Raw genomic sequence first — 17085 nt, forward strand, 5'->3', positions numbered from 1 at the left:
GAAGGATGTTGAATGTTAGGTGGACTGATAAAATATGGAATGAAGTAGTTCTCCACAGAATCAAGGGAAAAAGGAACCTATAGAAAACAGTGACAAGGAGGAGGAAGAGGATGATAGGACATGTGTTAAGACATTGGGGAGTAACTTATTTGATACTAGAGGTCACTATAGAGAGTAAAAACTATAGGGGAAGGCAGAGGTTGAAGTACAACCAACAAATAATTGAGACTGAAGGGTACAAGTGGGACACTGAGTTGAAGAGGTTAGCACAAGAGGAATTCCTTTCAGGCCATATTGAACCAGTCAGAAGACTGGTGATTAGACAAAATAAACAAATAATTAATTTTTTGTATCTTCCTGAGTTCATTCTCTTGGCATTAATGATTTCTTCATCTATGTTTGTGTATATTTCTGTCTGTTGGCTGAAATCCTGTCTTGTCATTAAATAATAAAATATGAAGATTCCTAAATGAAAAAGGATGAGGAAAGGATACAAGAAATAAATGTGGATCATCATTAATTTTAGCCTTGTAACTGTTCACAGGCTTAAAGCTATATCCCCATTAACATATTGTTTCCTTGCCGTCATCTAAATGTTATGTGTATACAAATTTTTGATTGCTTGGTGTAGGCTGGGCTAGTCCTCAGCATCAACCCTCTACAGTTGTAAACTGCGTATGTATGGTACTCAAGTGATCTTCACTTAACCGCCTTGGATTGTGAAAAAGGTACAAGGCTCTAAAAGAAAGGACCCTCAACTTCAAGCAGCCAACTTCAGAGTCGTGCTGCAGCTCAAGTGTAGTAGAGTTACTCAGGTATAGAGGCTTCTGCCTTAGTCAGCACAACATTGTATTTTCCTTCGTTGTCCTTGAAAAGGTGAGATGTGCTACTTAAAAAATAACATGCGGGCGGTATCCCATTACTGTAGAACAATACAACACTTTTGATTTTGGATCTGTTAATGTAATACACACACCTCAAAATTAGAACTGAATGCGAAATGGAAAGGAGAAGTAATATCAGACCTATGCAATGTTATTTAAAGACAAATGGAATGTTGAGAAATAGCTGTGACTTACCTTTCTTACGTTTGACACATCAACCTTAAGACATCAGAGCATGATTTTCAATCACAGGGTATGCCTTGTATCCCAAATGCCCTGTGTTGCTATTATTTTTAATGCTTGGCTAGTTAGTGATTGCATGTGGATGCAAAGGAATATTTGGATCAGCTGGAAAGTGTGGGTTAGCTAAGGACATAGTACATATCCCCTTCATTTTGTTTCGATTTCTCTGATGACCATCCAATTTAGAGAAATACTGTATCTGCCAAGGAGGAAGAGCTGAAAGTGAAGGTCACCAAATGGGCACCTTATGCTAAAACAGTACAGCTGACAAACTTAGCTACTCAATTTGCTTCAGACCTCAAGAAAAAATTTGCAAACCTGCATGTTTCTACACGTGTCTAGAGAGATACTACCACAAATACCTACTGTACTTGTAAATGTTCTTGCAAAGTAACACACACAATTACCAGAGGTGAATTTCAGATACCACCATGAGTGAAACAAAAATAAACTGTAAGTATAATGCATGTGACTTGGAGCATCCGTCAAATCCCAATAGTGTGTTTCCACCTCAACTTATATCCCCTTCTCTAATAAAAGTAGATTAATGCAGGAAAGGAAAATATGAACTGAGTAAATAATTCTGAAAACATGAGAAGAGAAATCTCTGGACCTGAAACACAGTTCAACACATCTACAGTGGAACAGACAAGACCTAAGACACCAGGTAACTAGAGCGATGTTCCAAAGGTCATACAGGTTCTTTGAGTGGGGTTAGGCCAATTTTCTCGAATGTTCTATTTCATCTCAGGCCTTAAGATTTAAATGGGTTGCTAGGGTTGACATTGCAAAGGTCATATGTTCCTTGCTTGGGGTGTGGCCAGTTTTCTCAAATGGTCCATTTCATGTCAGCCCATATGATTTCATTGGGGCAGAGGTCTTGTGGAGAAGCAGGCCTGTCAAGAAGAGATCTCATTCAGTTCTGTAAACCATTCCTGCATCATAGCTGACTTGTGTATTGGAGAGTGATCCTACTAGAATAGATTACTACTCAGAATATAGTGGTCACACTTATGGAATCTGAACATTAATCGTAATATGAGTGTGCTAGGCAGCATCAAGTTGGCCATTTATCCTGTGAACCATCCTTTGTCTACTGGGACACAAACAGCCTCAAACTGCCAGAAACATTGCCACTGGAAAATGACTTAGTGGTTCGTCTGGAGATTGAAATGGCCACCATGCAGCCTCAGTAGAGCTCCAGTACTAGAGCAGAGAGGACGTCAGCAACAGCTTACAATTTTTACATAGATTTTATACATTTTTTGTTTAGTGGTGTTCCTACATGCTTCTGACTAGGAATGAACAGTAGTAGATATTTATTTCTCTGCTTTTAGTAGTGCTGTTTATTTTGTTGTAAGAATTCACTTATTTTTTGATCTTTTGTGTAGAGTGAGTTAACGTTGCTGTGTAGTTGTCCACTACATTAGTCACCAGTGCCACTTTATTTATTTAATCTTCCAACCTATTTGCATTTGCTTGTCTGCCAGTGTGCAGGAGACTAGTGTCAGTGACAAGCTTGGTGTTCTATAGTTACTTGCATTTGTGTTGGGTAGTGAAAATCCTTGTCTAAAAGACAGAATTTCTTTCCCATATGAATTTTAGCAGTAGAATGGGTAGGGAGTGGGCATGCCATATGTGAACTCACGAGATGGTGTCTGCATGGGAAACGTCAAGTGTCACTCGATTTGCCCAGAAATTCTGCTGCTGAGGCACCGTCAAGTGTGCCCAATGCAGGGGAACTGCACTCACTGCAAAGTGCGAGGCAGGTTTAATGTTTTGACGTTATTCGAGGTGGGGAGAGAATGTGGGGCTGGCCATCTGGCCTCACCAATTCATCCTGTGATTGGACAAGTGGCCAATCCTTCAGCAGGGTCTGAGCAGGCAAATTAAAGGAGGTGTTCTACTGATTATCGAGACCACCAATGTTAGACATATTCTGGAACCCCTTAAAGAAATAGCATCTAGGGCTGGAAAGAAGTTCAGTGTGCACTCAGTACTTCTGTCTAGCAAGGGGCTCATCCAAGATGTGGAAGAGGCTGTGGGTGCAGGGTGCAGTCATCTCCAAGTTTTGACTTGTGTCAGCACCAGTAAGGCCTGTCCCTTGGTTTCTGAGGCCATCCTTACTTCATACGTTCAGCTGGCAGAAGTGGCAAAGACTGCTGGCCTCACTCATAGGGTGCAAGCAGATCTTACAATTTGAAGAACTGATCAGAGTCTGGTAGTTACACATGAGTGAACAATCGCAACCAGAGGCACTGTTGATTTTGTTGTAGGCCTGGTTGCAGATTTCTGTCCCGCGTTTGGGATGAGGCATTGTAGGATTTGCGTTGATAGGTCAGGGGTGCACTACACAGAGGAGACAGCTACTCAGCTAACAGAGTACTTGCCTGGGCAGTAGTTTGAGGTCCTCTGATGAACATTCACTAGTTGATAAGCAGAGTGTGAATTCAGATTATGTACAAAGTCCCTGAATTCACCAGCCTTTGTCACATTCAAATTGTACTCAGAACCAAGAAAAGAAAGTAGAAAGCTCTGAAATATTTAATGAGGAGTGGATAGTATACTATAAAGACAGCTTAGATGCCATAGGAGGGGGAGTGTTCATCACAACTGACAGAAATATTGTCTTTCAAGGTCCAAATAGAGTCTGACTAAGAAGTTATCTGGATTTGAGTAACCAGCCTAAGTGTATTCAAGTTAATCATCGAATGTTTGTATCAGCCACCCACTCAGGAGTACAGTAGTACCAATCGTGCAGTATTAGTTGGAGGCAACTTAAACGTACCAAGTTAAACTGGGATGTATATGGATTCATTGCAGATTGTATGGACAGACTGTCGTGTAAAGTTATTCTGAGGACATTGTCCAGAAACTGTCTTCAGCAGCTAGTTTGACAACTGACGTGTAATAGAAATACTTCAGACTTGCAGCAACAGATGTACTGGAACTGGCTATAGCCTCGAGAGCGCGTGCGCGATAGCGTGTCATGCGTACTTGTTAACACTGGTACCAACATGTACTCCTAAAGTTTAAATTTTTATGAATAACCAGGTGCGGCTAACGAATTGACGTATATGTTATCCTGTAAGGAACAAAGATATATCAACTGTCTTAACATTTGTAATAATTTGTTGGACGTCAAAAGTGAAGGGAGCAATGCATTAACTATTTTAAGCCAACTTAGCATATTCGGGCTAATCATCGAACTTGACCGCATGAGGATAACTACGGATTTGAAATACTAGATAATCCCATCTATTCAGCAAATGGGAGTGCTAAAACCATGTTGGCAAGGGTATAATGATTACTCCCTAAAATTATGGCAGATGGAATAACGATTGAAAACCTTCAAAAAAGTTTTTGTTTCGCAGCTGCAGCTGGTCGTTAAGGAGGTTAATTTTTTCATATAATAAGTGTTTAAAAATTTGCATTTCTTCCAAAATATCCAACCTCGCACCCTTCACTTCGCAATGCAAGAGCTGAGTATTATCCGGAGTGTTGGGTGCGTGAGCCGTTTGCACTAAATGTTCAGCGAATGTCGAACCACGCGTGACATCTCCAACTTTAATAGGGATATGTTCCTTGTGTCTTGCTAGTAAGGCTCTTCCTGTTTGGCTACTATAATATGCAGTTACAGATAATCTTAGTATGTGTTTTTTATATTATCATTCAGGCAGTCTCTTACCATTAACTAATTATTTACTGACTCGTCTTCATGACTGTAATCCATTTTTGGTTTTTGGTGACTATTGTATGAGCCAAAATGTACTTTTATTCACAGTGCAGAAGATTTGTGTGTGTTGAGTTTTTCACTTGTCATATTGCCAAGACAAAGTTTAGAAAGAGACTTTTTTCTAATGTTAATATGAAACAATATGCATTACATTTGTTTTTTTTCCCAAAACTAAGGCCTGTTGACTTGAACACTATTAAAAGAATTAAGTTGTTATTACTATTACTATTATTATTATTATTATTATTATTATTATTATTATTACATCATCGTCATCTGCAGAAGTCCGAGCAATCTCTTCTTGTATGGGTGGACTAACAGCAGATGTTGCCACTACAGATGATCGTCATTGACCTGAAGCCTAAAACCTATGACATCTATTATGGCAAACTAACTGCTTACCATCGGAAAAGAGAGATGTTTTCTATGTAGTATGTGTCTCATACAATAAGGAAGGAAAACATAAAATAGAAAAAAGTGCCTCTAAACATGGAATCAAACTACTGCCTATCTTTGTAGAAAGCCTACTAAGTTGACTACTCACCTGTAGTGATTAGCAGCAAAACTTTGCCAGTTAAGGCTTCACATAAGCCACTGCAGCATATTTTATCATCATCTTCTGGAATATGTATAGAATTCAGACAGAAGTTATGCACAATATTTCAAGTAATAATTCCACTTCTGCATGGTCTCAGCATAATCCTGAAAAATACCATGTTGCATTTTATTCCTATCAGTGCTTTACCATACTTCGACTCTGGCTGCGATTTTATGCCGTCACTTTTTGTGCTGTCAGTTGTAAGTCTGGGGCTGTCTCGGCTGGGTTTATCTTAGTATTTTGGCAAATTTCTGTAGTTAGCAACAAAAATGTGACACAAAAGTACAGTTCTAACAAGTTATCTTCTATGTAATACCTAAAATTCAGTGCCATTTTCCTTTCTAGTCTTCCTTTTCCTTAGTTTTTCCTTTTCCTTAGTTTTTCCTTTTCCTTAGTTTTTCCTTTTCCTTAGTTTTTCCTTTTCCTTAGTTTTTCCTTTTCCTTAGTTTTTCCTTTTCCTTAGTTTTTCCTTTTCCTTAGTTTTTCCTTTTCCTTAGTTTTTCCTTTTCCTTAGTTTTTCCTTTTCCTTAGTTTTTCCTTTTCCTTAGTTTTTCCTTTTCCTTAGTTTTTCCTTTTCCTTAGTTTTTCCTTTTCCTTAGTTTTTCCTTTTCCTTAGTTTTTCCTTTTCCTTAGTTTTTCCTTTTCCTTAGTTTTTCCTTTTCCTTAGTTTTTCCTTTTCCTTAGTTTTTCCTTTTCCTTAGTTTTTCCTTTTCCTTAGTTTTTCCTTTTCCTTAGTTTTTCCTTTTCCTTAGTTTTTCCTTTTCCTTAGTTTTTCCTTTTCCTTAGTTTTTCCTTTTCCTTAGTTTTTCCTTTTCCTTAGTTTTTCCTTTTCCTTAGTTTTTCCTTTTCCTTAGTTTTTCCTTTTCCTTAGTTTTTCCTTTTCCTTAGTTTTTCCTTTTCCTTAGTTTTTCCTTTTCCTTAGTTTTTCCTTTTCCTTAGTTTTTCCTTTTCCTTAGTTTTTCCTTTTCCTTAGTTTTTCCTTTTCCTTAGTTTTTCCTTTTCCTTAGTTTTTCCTTTTCCTTAGTTTTTCCTTTTCCTTAGTTTTTCCTTTTCCTTAGTTTTTCCTTTTCCTTAGTTTTTCCTTTTCCTTAGTTTTTCCTTTTCCTTAGTTTCTCCTTTTCCTTATCCATACTAATTTCTGTTTTCCATACAATCTAACCTGCCAGTATCGGTTTTGAGATTATTTCAGCTTCAATTCTCTCCAGAATATTTAACTATCATTACTTCCATGTTGCATTCTAGAGACAGTTAAACATCATGTTACTCCTTGTATGGTGCCTGTATCTGCTTTCAAGTGTAGAATTGCACCCAATATGTTTTGGTTCCTAGTACCTGAATGCTTGATACTTCTTAAGGCTGTAGTAGTCGGCCTGGTCCCTACCGCCCACTAGTGGTTATTCAAGCTTTCATGATGGGTGGCAGGTGGTTGGGATTTAAGACATTTTCACTAAGTTTCCATGAAATTTTGACATGAAGTATTTGTCAAGTAATTATTATTATATGCTTTAGCTTGCTGTAATTGCTTTATAAATTTTGTAAATTAAAGTCATTTCCTTGTTTTCTAAATTATCATTACTGTGCAGCTGGTAGGTGGTTAAAAAATTGTACTACTAAAACACATACAAATGTGGACAGTAGGTAAAAAAGGTTGACTATCAGTGTCTTAAGGTATGCCTTTCATCTCTTTCCTTGTATGATTTTTCTTTAATTATGTACTGAGTCAACATTAACAATATAGAAATGATGCATGACATACCTTTGTTTGTTCACTGTATACAGTCCTGTTGTGTGAAGTTTTGAAGTCTTGAAGCCTTTGTCATTATATTCAGTGCAATATACTTATTTACGCAGGGTTTGTTGTGTGGACATGGTAATACAGTTTTTACAAATATGACTGATAAATTATGTTACAAGAAATTTGTTTGTGTGTGTTGCAGATTTAAAGAAGGTTGAAATTACTGATATACAATTAACTTCCAAACGGGTTAGCGCTTGTGACAATGCAACGTTCTTATGCAAGGTGCATCCCTCAAACAGCAGTGTATGGTGGGAATTTGAAGATGTTAACATCAGCGTTTCAGATGATAGGTAAGTCATAAATTGTGTCCTGAAATAAAGTAACATAAAGGTATATGTGAAAAACTATTTTTATAGTTTGATGAGTTCTCCAGTCCATGCTTGGTAGAACAATTTCAAACTTATGAAAAAAGAAAACTGTTATCGTCAAGTGCTTATGTTTTCATTCACAAGTTTTTCATAGTTGTTTTATGTGCCACACATTAATTAACTTATTAGACTGAAACAAAGCTTAAAACATCTAGTTTAGTTGAAATGAACTTCAGAACACACTTATTCTGTGCTTTCTCTTGATTTGTGTGAGTGTACAATACATACTCTGTTGTGGTGTGAATAGATCACAAATAATAGCTCGAGTTACAGTGATAATGTTAGTCATGTCCATTATTGTGCCAATAACATAAAAGATTATGTTCGTCTGTGATGTTAAGTGCCACTAAAATGTTGCATTATTTTAATCCCTGTTTCATGAAGCGTAATGTCAGGCTGATACAAATAAAAAGAATCACAAAAAAGAAGTGTTTCAAAGAAGAATCACAAAAAAATTGTGTGTTTTATGGAGAAATTGAATAAAATCATAGCTGATAATGATCAGCATGTTACTTGGAATGAAATATAGATAAATACTATTGTATGCACCAATGAGATGATAGAGGAGAAACAAATATAACCAAGAGACTGATGGGTAACAGAATAAATAAAAAACGTAAGGCAGAAAAGGAATATATTGAGAAAAGGAAAGTCAGGAAATGAGGAAACAGAGCGTATATGAAGGTTAGAGCTGTCCTGTACAAATTAAGTACTAAGTCTGTATTAATTGGAAATATAGATAGAAAATTATTGACTGATAGTTATCATATGAGGTATCAGACAATGTGTGACTGGATTGAGAATTTATTGGTTGGGAGGATGCAGCATGTTGCCCTGGATGGAGTGTCATCGACAAACGTAGAAGTAATTTTAAGTGTACCCCAGGGAAGGGTGTTGAGACCCTTGCTGTGCATGTTGTATAGTAATGATCTTGCAGACAATATTAACAGTAATCTCAAACTTTTTACAGATGATGCGGTTATCTATGATGAAGCACAGCCTTAACAAAGCTGTACAGATATTCAGTTTGACCTTGGTAAGAGTTCGATGTGGTGAAATGATCGGCAACTCGCTTTCAGTGTTCAAAAATGCAAAATTTTTGGACAATCTGTGTTAATTCACCACAAATAAGGCAACTTTATTCATGGTGTAGTCCTTGGAAATTGGCAAATATGATGGCTCCTTTCTGCCATTCTGTCATGCATCCATGTTGACCCATCCTATGAATATAATATTGGTGACTCACATTTGGAATTTTGTAAACTCGTACAAATACTTGGATGTAACACTTAGTAGGGACATGAAGTGGAACAATCGCATATGCTCAGTGGGTAAAGCAGGTAGCAGACTTCAGTTTTTTGTAGAATGCTATGGAAATGCTATCCATCTAGAAAAGAGATTGTTTACAAATCACTTGTGTGACCCATCCTAGAACATTGTTCAAGTTTGTGGGACCCATACCAAATTGGACGAGCAGGGGATATTGAGTGTATGTAGGGAGGTACAGTAAGCTGGGTCAACGTGGATTCATGACAGAATGGCAGAAAGGAGCTGTCATATTTGCCCATTCCCAGGCCTACACCATGAATAAAGTTGCCTTATTTGTGGTGAATTAACACAGATTGTCCAAAGTGCATACAAGGAATGGTCTACTATTCACATCAGGTAACACTGTGTAAGAATGTGGTTGTAATAAATAAATAAATAAATAAAAGAATAAAAAAAATTCTGTAAACAACAGGGACCGAAGGTCAGTGACAAGTCCAACAGAAAATGCTGCTATCAGTGAGTGAGTGTCCATGCTAACCAATTTCTGAACTAAAATTTTGAAGTGAAATGAGTGCAATGGACAATTGAAGTTCGGGTAACTTGGGAAAGGCCATTGCTTGCATTAGAACATAGAAATGCACATCCTCAGTGGGCTTAACAACCTAGAAACTTGACAGTAGTTGACTGGAGATATACAGTGTGGTCCAAGGAGCTGTAGTTTTTTCCTTTGAAATGATGTGAGGTGTCCTGTGCATTAATTAAACAAAGAGCTATCTAATCTAGAGTGTTTTGAAGGTGTAGTTCGTTGGAGGTGGTTTGGTGATGGTTTGGGTGTGTTTTGCTTATCATGATGTGGACCTACTCATTGAGATTACCATGAAGATGAACTAGGATGTTTATTTCAGCACTTAGTGACTAAGTGTTGCCCTTTCTTATAAATCTTCGTGGTCAGTACGTTCTGTGCTCTCTAGTCTTCCAAGATGACAACCACGTCCACAAGGCTACACACATACATTATTGGTTTGATGAATACACAGGCACCGTGTTGCATGTTGACTGTCTTTTTAAATTGTCCAATCTTAATCCCCTCAATTTGGTAGCCTTACAGGATCTAATCATCAGTGAATGGGAAACTTGCTGGCAGATTAAAACTGTGCACTGGACTGGGACTTGTACCCAGGACCTTTGTCTTTCAAAGGCAAGTGCTGTACCAAGAGAGCACTTGTCTGCAAAAAGCAAAGGTCCCGGGTTTGGGTCCTAGTCCGGTGTACAGTTTTAATCTGCCAGCAAGTTTCATATTAGTGCACACTCCACTGCAGAGTGAAAAATTCATTCTGGGATCAATGAGTGGGCTCAGCTAGATATGACATACCTGAAGAAAGGCAAAAGTAAGGGTTACATATTGTCAGTGCACCACCTCCTGGGGATGAAATTTTTTTCTGGTGTGTTTATTTTTCACCTTTTCTCTCCGTTCATCAGGGAGAGAAGGGGGCTGATAACCAATGATTTGTAGGAGAAGTAAGAATAGAAGAAGAATAAATTTTGAATTACACATATAATTTTTTTATGGCTCTGAAATTAGTTAAAGTTGTTTGTAAATACATTTTGTTTTTCAGACATATTGTTGATAGAGTTGAAGATGAGTCCAGACTGACAGTAATTTGCGTCAATATGAGTGATGCCGGCAACTACACATGTTTTGCATCAGCAGGAGAGGATGAGGTGTCTCAAGCTATATATTTAAATGTTACAAGTAAGTGATGACTAATTAATTACTTCTCTTTCATCAATGATGCCATGACACAATAACTTATCATATGTTGTTACTATTTAAAACATGATTGAAATGATTAACTTGACATTATTAACATTCAAATGGCGGTAGAGTAGTAGTAGTAGTAGTAGTAGTAGTAGTAGTAGTAGTAGTAGTAGTAGTAGTTGCTGCTGTTGTTGTTGTTGTTGTTTTGTACGAATACATGCTTCACGGCGATATACATTAATAAAATACTCTTGGGTTCCAAGCTGTGTCAAGTGGTTAACTGCCCACAAGCTTTTTGGCAGAAATTGGTTGACTGTCATCTGAATGCCATTGCTGTGCTTGTATAGCTGCATTGCCGCCAGTGATGTCACTGGGGCCTAGTCCCACTCCATATAAGGCGATGTTTTGGTGGCAGGACCGCTGTGCCTGCTTCAGCTCCCCAATCACAGGATGCAAGGCCACACTCAGCTGCAGTCCACCGTGTTTATTGAGGCTGTTGTCCGACGTTTTAATTTTTGTTGCTTCATGTACTACACTACCTCAGAAGCTGTTGGTCCATTTAATAATAGTAGTATTGTAAAATGCTATTCGGTGTCTGTTTTCCAGTGCATGCTCAGCTAAAGCTGATGTTTCGGGGTAGCATAGGTGGTAACACCTTTCATGTTCTGTGCAATACAGTTCAATAGTGTGGACAGTCTGACCAACATACAACTACCCACACCCACACATTATTTTGTATATTCTACGTGTTCTGAGGCCTACGTCAACTTTCACAGGCTTCAATAGTTGCCAGTTCTTTACTGGAGGCCTGAAGACTGGATCGAATGTGTTTCTTCAGGGGCTGTCTAATCTTCCCTGTTATTGAGCCACAATACAGTAAAAATGCAGTCTTCTTTGTGTCTTCTTCAGAGGTCTTAGATGAAACAGCTCACAAAATTTGTCTGTTGTTGTAACTGTTTTCCTTGAAAACTTTACACAAGTGGCTCAGTTCCCTGAACAGCTTTTCTGCATCTGAGATGGTATTTTGTATATTCCAAGTGTTCTGAGGCCTACATCAACCTTCACATGTTTCATTAATTGCCGGATCTTTGCTGAAGACTGTCAATTTTATGTTTTTTCAGGAGCTGGCTAATCTTCCCACCTATTGAACACAAAACGATAAAAATCCAGTCTTCCTTGTGTCTTCTCCTGCTTTTGCAGTTTAGATGAAACTACTTGTGAAGTTTATCTGTTGTTGTAAAGTTTTCGTAAGTGGCTCAGTTCCCTTGGCAGGTTTTCGGCAACCCCTTTGGTTGTCATCCAGGACACTCTTACAAAACAGTGGTACCTCGATGATATTCTACGCCTCGTTTTGTTACTCTTCATGGGAAGCCATCCTGTGCTCACATTTCACCAAAATGATGCCTGCCTGCACACAGCAAGAGTTTCTACTGCTTATCTTCATGCTTGGCAAATCCTACATTGACCAGCAAGGTCACTGGATCTCTAACTTAATTGAGAATATTTGGAGTATTATAAGCAGGGTCCTCCAACTGGCTTGGGATTTTGGTCATCTGATGTGCCAATTGGACGGCATTTGGTACGATATCCATCAGGAGGATATCCAGCAGCTCTGTCAATCAATGCCAAGCTGAATAACTGCTTGCATAAGAGACCAATATGTTACTTACTGACTTGCTGAATTTGTGAACTCTTTCTCTTGCACAAGTCATCTAATTCTTCTGAAATTGTAATTACTTGTTGTTCTGTACATATACATCACATCTACCAATTTCTGTCCCATTTGGATAATTCCTTCATGGAGCATGGTTTTTTATTACAAAACTTTCTATTTAATAACTTAAAAACAGTAAAATGTCACTTACCATGTTTTACACCCGAGTCTTTCAGTTACCAGCAAAGTGAAAAGAAATGAAAGACATCACTGAGACCTGAACTGGGGCAAAAATTCATTTTTGTTATTTCTGTATCATGTTTACTGTGAATACTCAACAGTTTGCTGCAATTTTGTAGGTGATGGTATTGTTCCTTACTAATTCTTTCACTTTTATGATTCCAGTGCCCGTTGTAGTTTTTCCAGGAGGATCAGGACGTATTAATGTGACTAGTTCAGGGAATGTATCGTGCATTTTCTGTGGCTATCCTATGACTGATGTCAGATGGTTCAGAATGGCTGAAACATCATATGCTGAAATGTGAGTTGTTGCTCTTTCATTTACAAAAGTTTATCAGTTTTGTGTGTAGAAAGTTATATTTCTGATATAGGGCAACTATGTACAAACCTATTGAATACAAATAAGAGAGATGATAGAATGATCTTAACATAATACTGTCGAGAGAGCAAAGCAGAGGCTGGAAACATCTAGCAGTGTAACACCATGATGAATATCATGAAATAGGAAATAAAATTCCTGTATCTCTTATTACATGCAGAGTGTCAGTCATTCAAAAAAAAAAAAAAAAAAGTAAGTTCAGAGAAGTTTTCAAGCAGGTATCACTCTAATTAGAAGAGTTATTTTTTTTTTTTTTTAATCGATAGTAACTTTAGACTGTGGTGGATCCACTGGTGATGCCAGTGGAATATGGCCGGAGTACTGGATGGTAAACTGTTCACGCACACCAGAATTAGAGGTGAATGATTTTAGATAATGGGAAAGAATTTCCAGTAATAGATACCCTTCAAATTACTCTAGTCACATAGATTTCAAATAGTAGTGTATGGCGTATACTTAACTATAACGACATCCGCGTCAGCAACTTGGAATGTCCATATTACTCAGCTGCTGGTGTTAACACTCACTCTTATTGGTAACATTTTCTTTGTGTTTTACATTTTAGAATGACTTTTCTTTGCGGTGGAATGAACCATTGAATGAAACTTGTGGTCAGGAAATTCTAGAACCCTCACCTTTTACAGAGAACATTTTTAGTTGTGTTGCACCTTGAACTACACGTGTTTAGCCTTTGATTTCCTATCTAAAAATATTAATTTTGAGCTCTTAACTTCTGTTCCTTTTTACCAAAGTTGTTGTGGTAACCTCGGTATTAGAATTATATTTTGTGATATTAATGCAGTTTAGTAGGTTTGGAATCTTGATGTGAAGACAGTAGTGCCTCTTTCAGATAAAAAAATCACTGCTTCCAGGTTGCAATAGATTATTCATTTTTCCTTGTATGCCATAATATTTAAGACTCTATTAAGTTATAGTACAGTTACACGTATGCAGGCACAATCACTAAGAGTGCTGACAGTCCGTTTTAACATATAAATTTCCTTAATGTAACTGTTTTAAAGTGTAGCTGCCCCCTGCCCCTTCCCTCCATAAGCTGTGCTTCCAGTGAACTTAATTCACAGGCTTCCTCTCAAATTGTATAGACATCATTTGAGCTGCTATGCATAATGACTGATTCGGCCATGAGAAATAGTACATGTGGATTTGCGATGTTGGAAGTCCCAGCAACCACTGACAAAGTTAATGTTTAATCAACAACAACAGCAAAAGTTATGACAAAAGATCTTGCTGAGAAAATTCTGATGCTACATAAATTCACTAAGTGGATCGAACAAAGGCTTTTGTTTGGTCACTTGTTGACCAGTCCGGTGTGGCAGTAGAAGACAGCAGAAAAAAAGCTGGCATTTTAAATTTCACATTTAAATAATCATCAACACAGGAGAATCGTACAGACGTTCCATCGTTTGACCATTGCACAGACTCCATTATGGAGGGGAAGGCATAGAAAAAGGTATCCCTGGAGTTGAGAAGAAGCTGAAGGAGTCAAAAACAAGTAAGTCACCAGGTCTGGACAGAATCCCAATTTGGTTTTACAGAATACTCTTCAGCATTGGCCCCTTACTTAGTTTGCATTTATCACAAATCTTACACCCAGCACAAAGTTCCAAGCAACTAGAAAAAAGTGCAGGTGAATGGACCTGCAGAATTACAGGCAAGTAAGTATCCTTGCTGTCAGTTTACTGCAGAATTCTTGAGAATATTCCAAATTAGAAAATAATACGAGGGTTGGAACTTTAATAGCGGCAACTATTTATTTACAGCTCGTACAAAATAGATACGTGTTTCAAAGTTTTACTGATCTTCGAAGTAGTCACCAGCATTGTGTATATCCCGTTGCCAGCGATGTGGAAGTCGTAGGATACTCTTAGCAGTGCTAGTTGTGTTGACAGTTGGAGCGGTGCAGTCTATTGCTTGACGAATTTGTAGCAGTTCTGAAGCGAATACCATGAAGTGTTTCCTTCAGTTTAGAAATTGAGTTGAACTCACGAGGGCTTAAGTCAGGGGAGTGCAATAGGTGGTATAGCACTTAGCAGCCCCAACAGTCAAACAAATCAGTAACACTTCTTGGCATGCACTCCAGAACTGCTACAAATTTGTTGGGCCATAGACAGCACTGATCGTTCTGTCAACACAACTGGCACTGCTAAGAGTATCCTAAGACTTCCACATTGCTGGCAACGGGTTCTACACAATGCTGGTGACTACTTTGAAGGTCAGTAAAACTTTGAACATGTATCTATTTTGTAAAAGCTGTAAATAAATAGTTACCACTATTAAAGTTACAATCCTCGTAAACTTCCTTTAGACAGGAAAGCTTCTGTCAGTGCGTAGTTCATATCTGTAGATTTCCGGAAAGCATTTGACACTGCAGGATGTTAACGAAGGTCTGAGCATATGGTATAGGTTCTCAGATATGTGAATGGTTCGAAGACTTCTTAATTAATACAACCCAGTATGTTGCCCTGGATGGCAAGTACCGTAGGGAAGTGTAGCAGGACTGATGTTGTTCTCTGTAAACAATATGACAGATAGGGTTTTGGTGGGCAACTATTTGCTGATGACACTAACCTGTACAGTACAGCATCATCGTTGCTTAACTTTAGGAGGCTGCAGCATGACTTAGACAGAAATTCTATTTCGTGTGATGAATGGAGAACAGTGTTAGTTGTTACAGATGAGTAGGAAAAACAATTCTCTAATGTTCGAATATAATATTAGTGGTGTGATGCTTAGCATGGTCACATTGATTAAATATATAGGAGAAATGTTTCAAAGCTATATGAGATAGAACGAGCACAAAGGTCAGTAACAGGGAAGGTGATTGATATATTGGGAGAATTTTAGGAAAGTGAAGCTCATCTATAAAGGAGACTGTGTATAAAATCTTTGCATAACCATTCTATGCTGGACTCGCATTCGGGAGGATAATGGTTCAATCCCACGTCCGGCCATCCTGATTTAGGTTTTCCGTGATTTCCCTAAATCGCTCCAGGCAAATGCCGGGATGGTTCCTTTGAAAGGGCACGGCCGACTTCCTTCCCTGCCCTTCCTTAATCTGATGAGACCGATGACTTCACTGTCCGGTCCCCTCCCCCCAAAACAATCCAATCCATAACCCATTCTTTAGTACTGCTCCATGTTTGGGCTTCCCATCAGGTTGGATTAAAGGAAGTCATGAAAGGCATTCCGAGATATGAGAATAGGTTTGGTACTGGTAGGATCGATTTCAGCACACAAGTATTACAGAAATGAAAATTCCTGGCAGATTAAAACTGTGTGCCAGACTGAGACTCAAATTCGGGACCTTTGCCCCAGCCTCTCTCCAAAGCCGTGTGACATAAAAATAACAATGAGAACGTTTTAGATGGTGAGACATCATGCAGATGTTTCGCAGAGAGGTGAGAGCCACGCTGGGTAGTTAAGTACGCTTAAACGGGTGTGTCATGTCTCACTAGGAGCAATGTGCCCTGTGCTATTCTGTCGGCGGTGGGAAAGACATCTGCTGCTCGGAGGTGTCTCGTGTGAGCGATGTTGGAATTCTGTGATGTCAGTATAAGCATGACTGTATACATGTAAATAGAGGCAGGCGACTTTCAACCCCCTTTCGGTGGCAGCTTGAAGCTGTGCGCGCCCCTTGGAGCGTCTGCGCTCCTGCGCTTTCACGTCACCCATGGTGTCTAGGTGAATACGTATTTACACTCCTGGAAATGGAAAAAAGAACACATTGACACCGGTGTGTCAGACCCACCATACTTGCTCCGGACACTGCGAGAGGGCTGTACAAGCAATGATCACACGCACGGCACAGCGGACACACCAGGAACCGCAGTGTTGGCCGTCGAATGGCGCTAGCTGCGCAGCATTTGTGCACCGCCGCCGTCAGTGTCAGCCAGTTTGCCGTGGCATACGGAGCTCCATCGCAGTCTTTAACACTGGTAGCATGCCGCGACAGCGTGGACGTGAACCGTATGTGCAGTTGACGGACTTTGATCGAGGGCGTATAGTGGGCATGCGGGAGGCCGGGTGGACGTACCGCCGAATTGCTCAACACGTGGGGCGTGAGGTCTCCACAGTACATCGATGTTGTCACCAGTGGTCGGCGGAAGGTGCACATGCCCGTCAACCTGGGACCAGAC

General features: G+C 38.9%; 1 protein-coding gene across 1 annotated transcript in view; it reads left to right on the plus strand.

The window, feature by feature from the left end:
• Positions 1-17085, plus strand: part of LOC126185094 (tyrosine-protein phosphatase 69D) — a 367349-nt gene that overhangs the window by 36393 nt on the left and 313871 nt on the right. Inside the window, exons 2-4 of the mRNA XM_049927899.1 lie at positions 7399-7549; positions 10513-10649; positions 12715-12850. Of these exons, the coding sequence (XP_049783856.1) occupies positions 7399-7549; positions 10513-10649; positions 12715-12850 (424 nt within the window). The remainder of the gene's footprint in view (positions 1-7398; positions 7550-10512; positions 10650-12714; positions 12851-17085) is intronic.

Source organism: Schistocerca cancellata, chromosome 4 (genome assembly GCF_023864275.1).
Source record: "Schistocerca cancellata isolate TAMUIC-IGC-003103 chromosome 4, iqSchCanc2.1, whole genome shotgun sequence".
NCBI classification, from domain to species: Eukaryota; Metazoa; Arthropoda; class Insecta; order Orthoptera; family Acrididae; genus Schistocerca; species Schistocerca cancellata.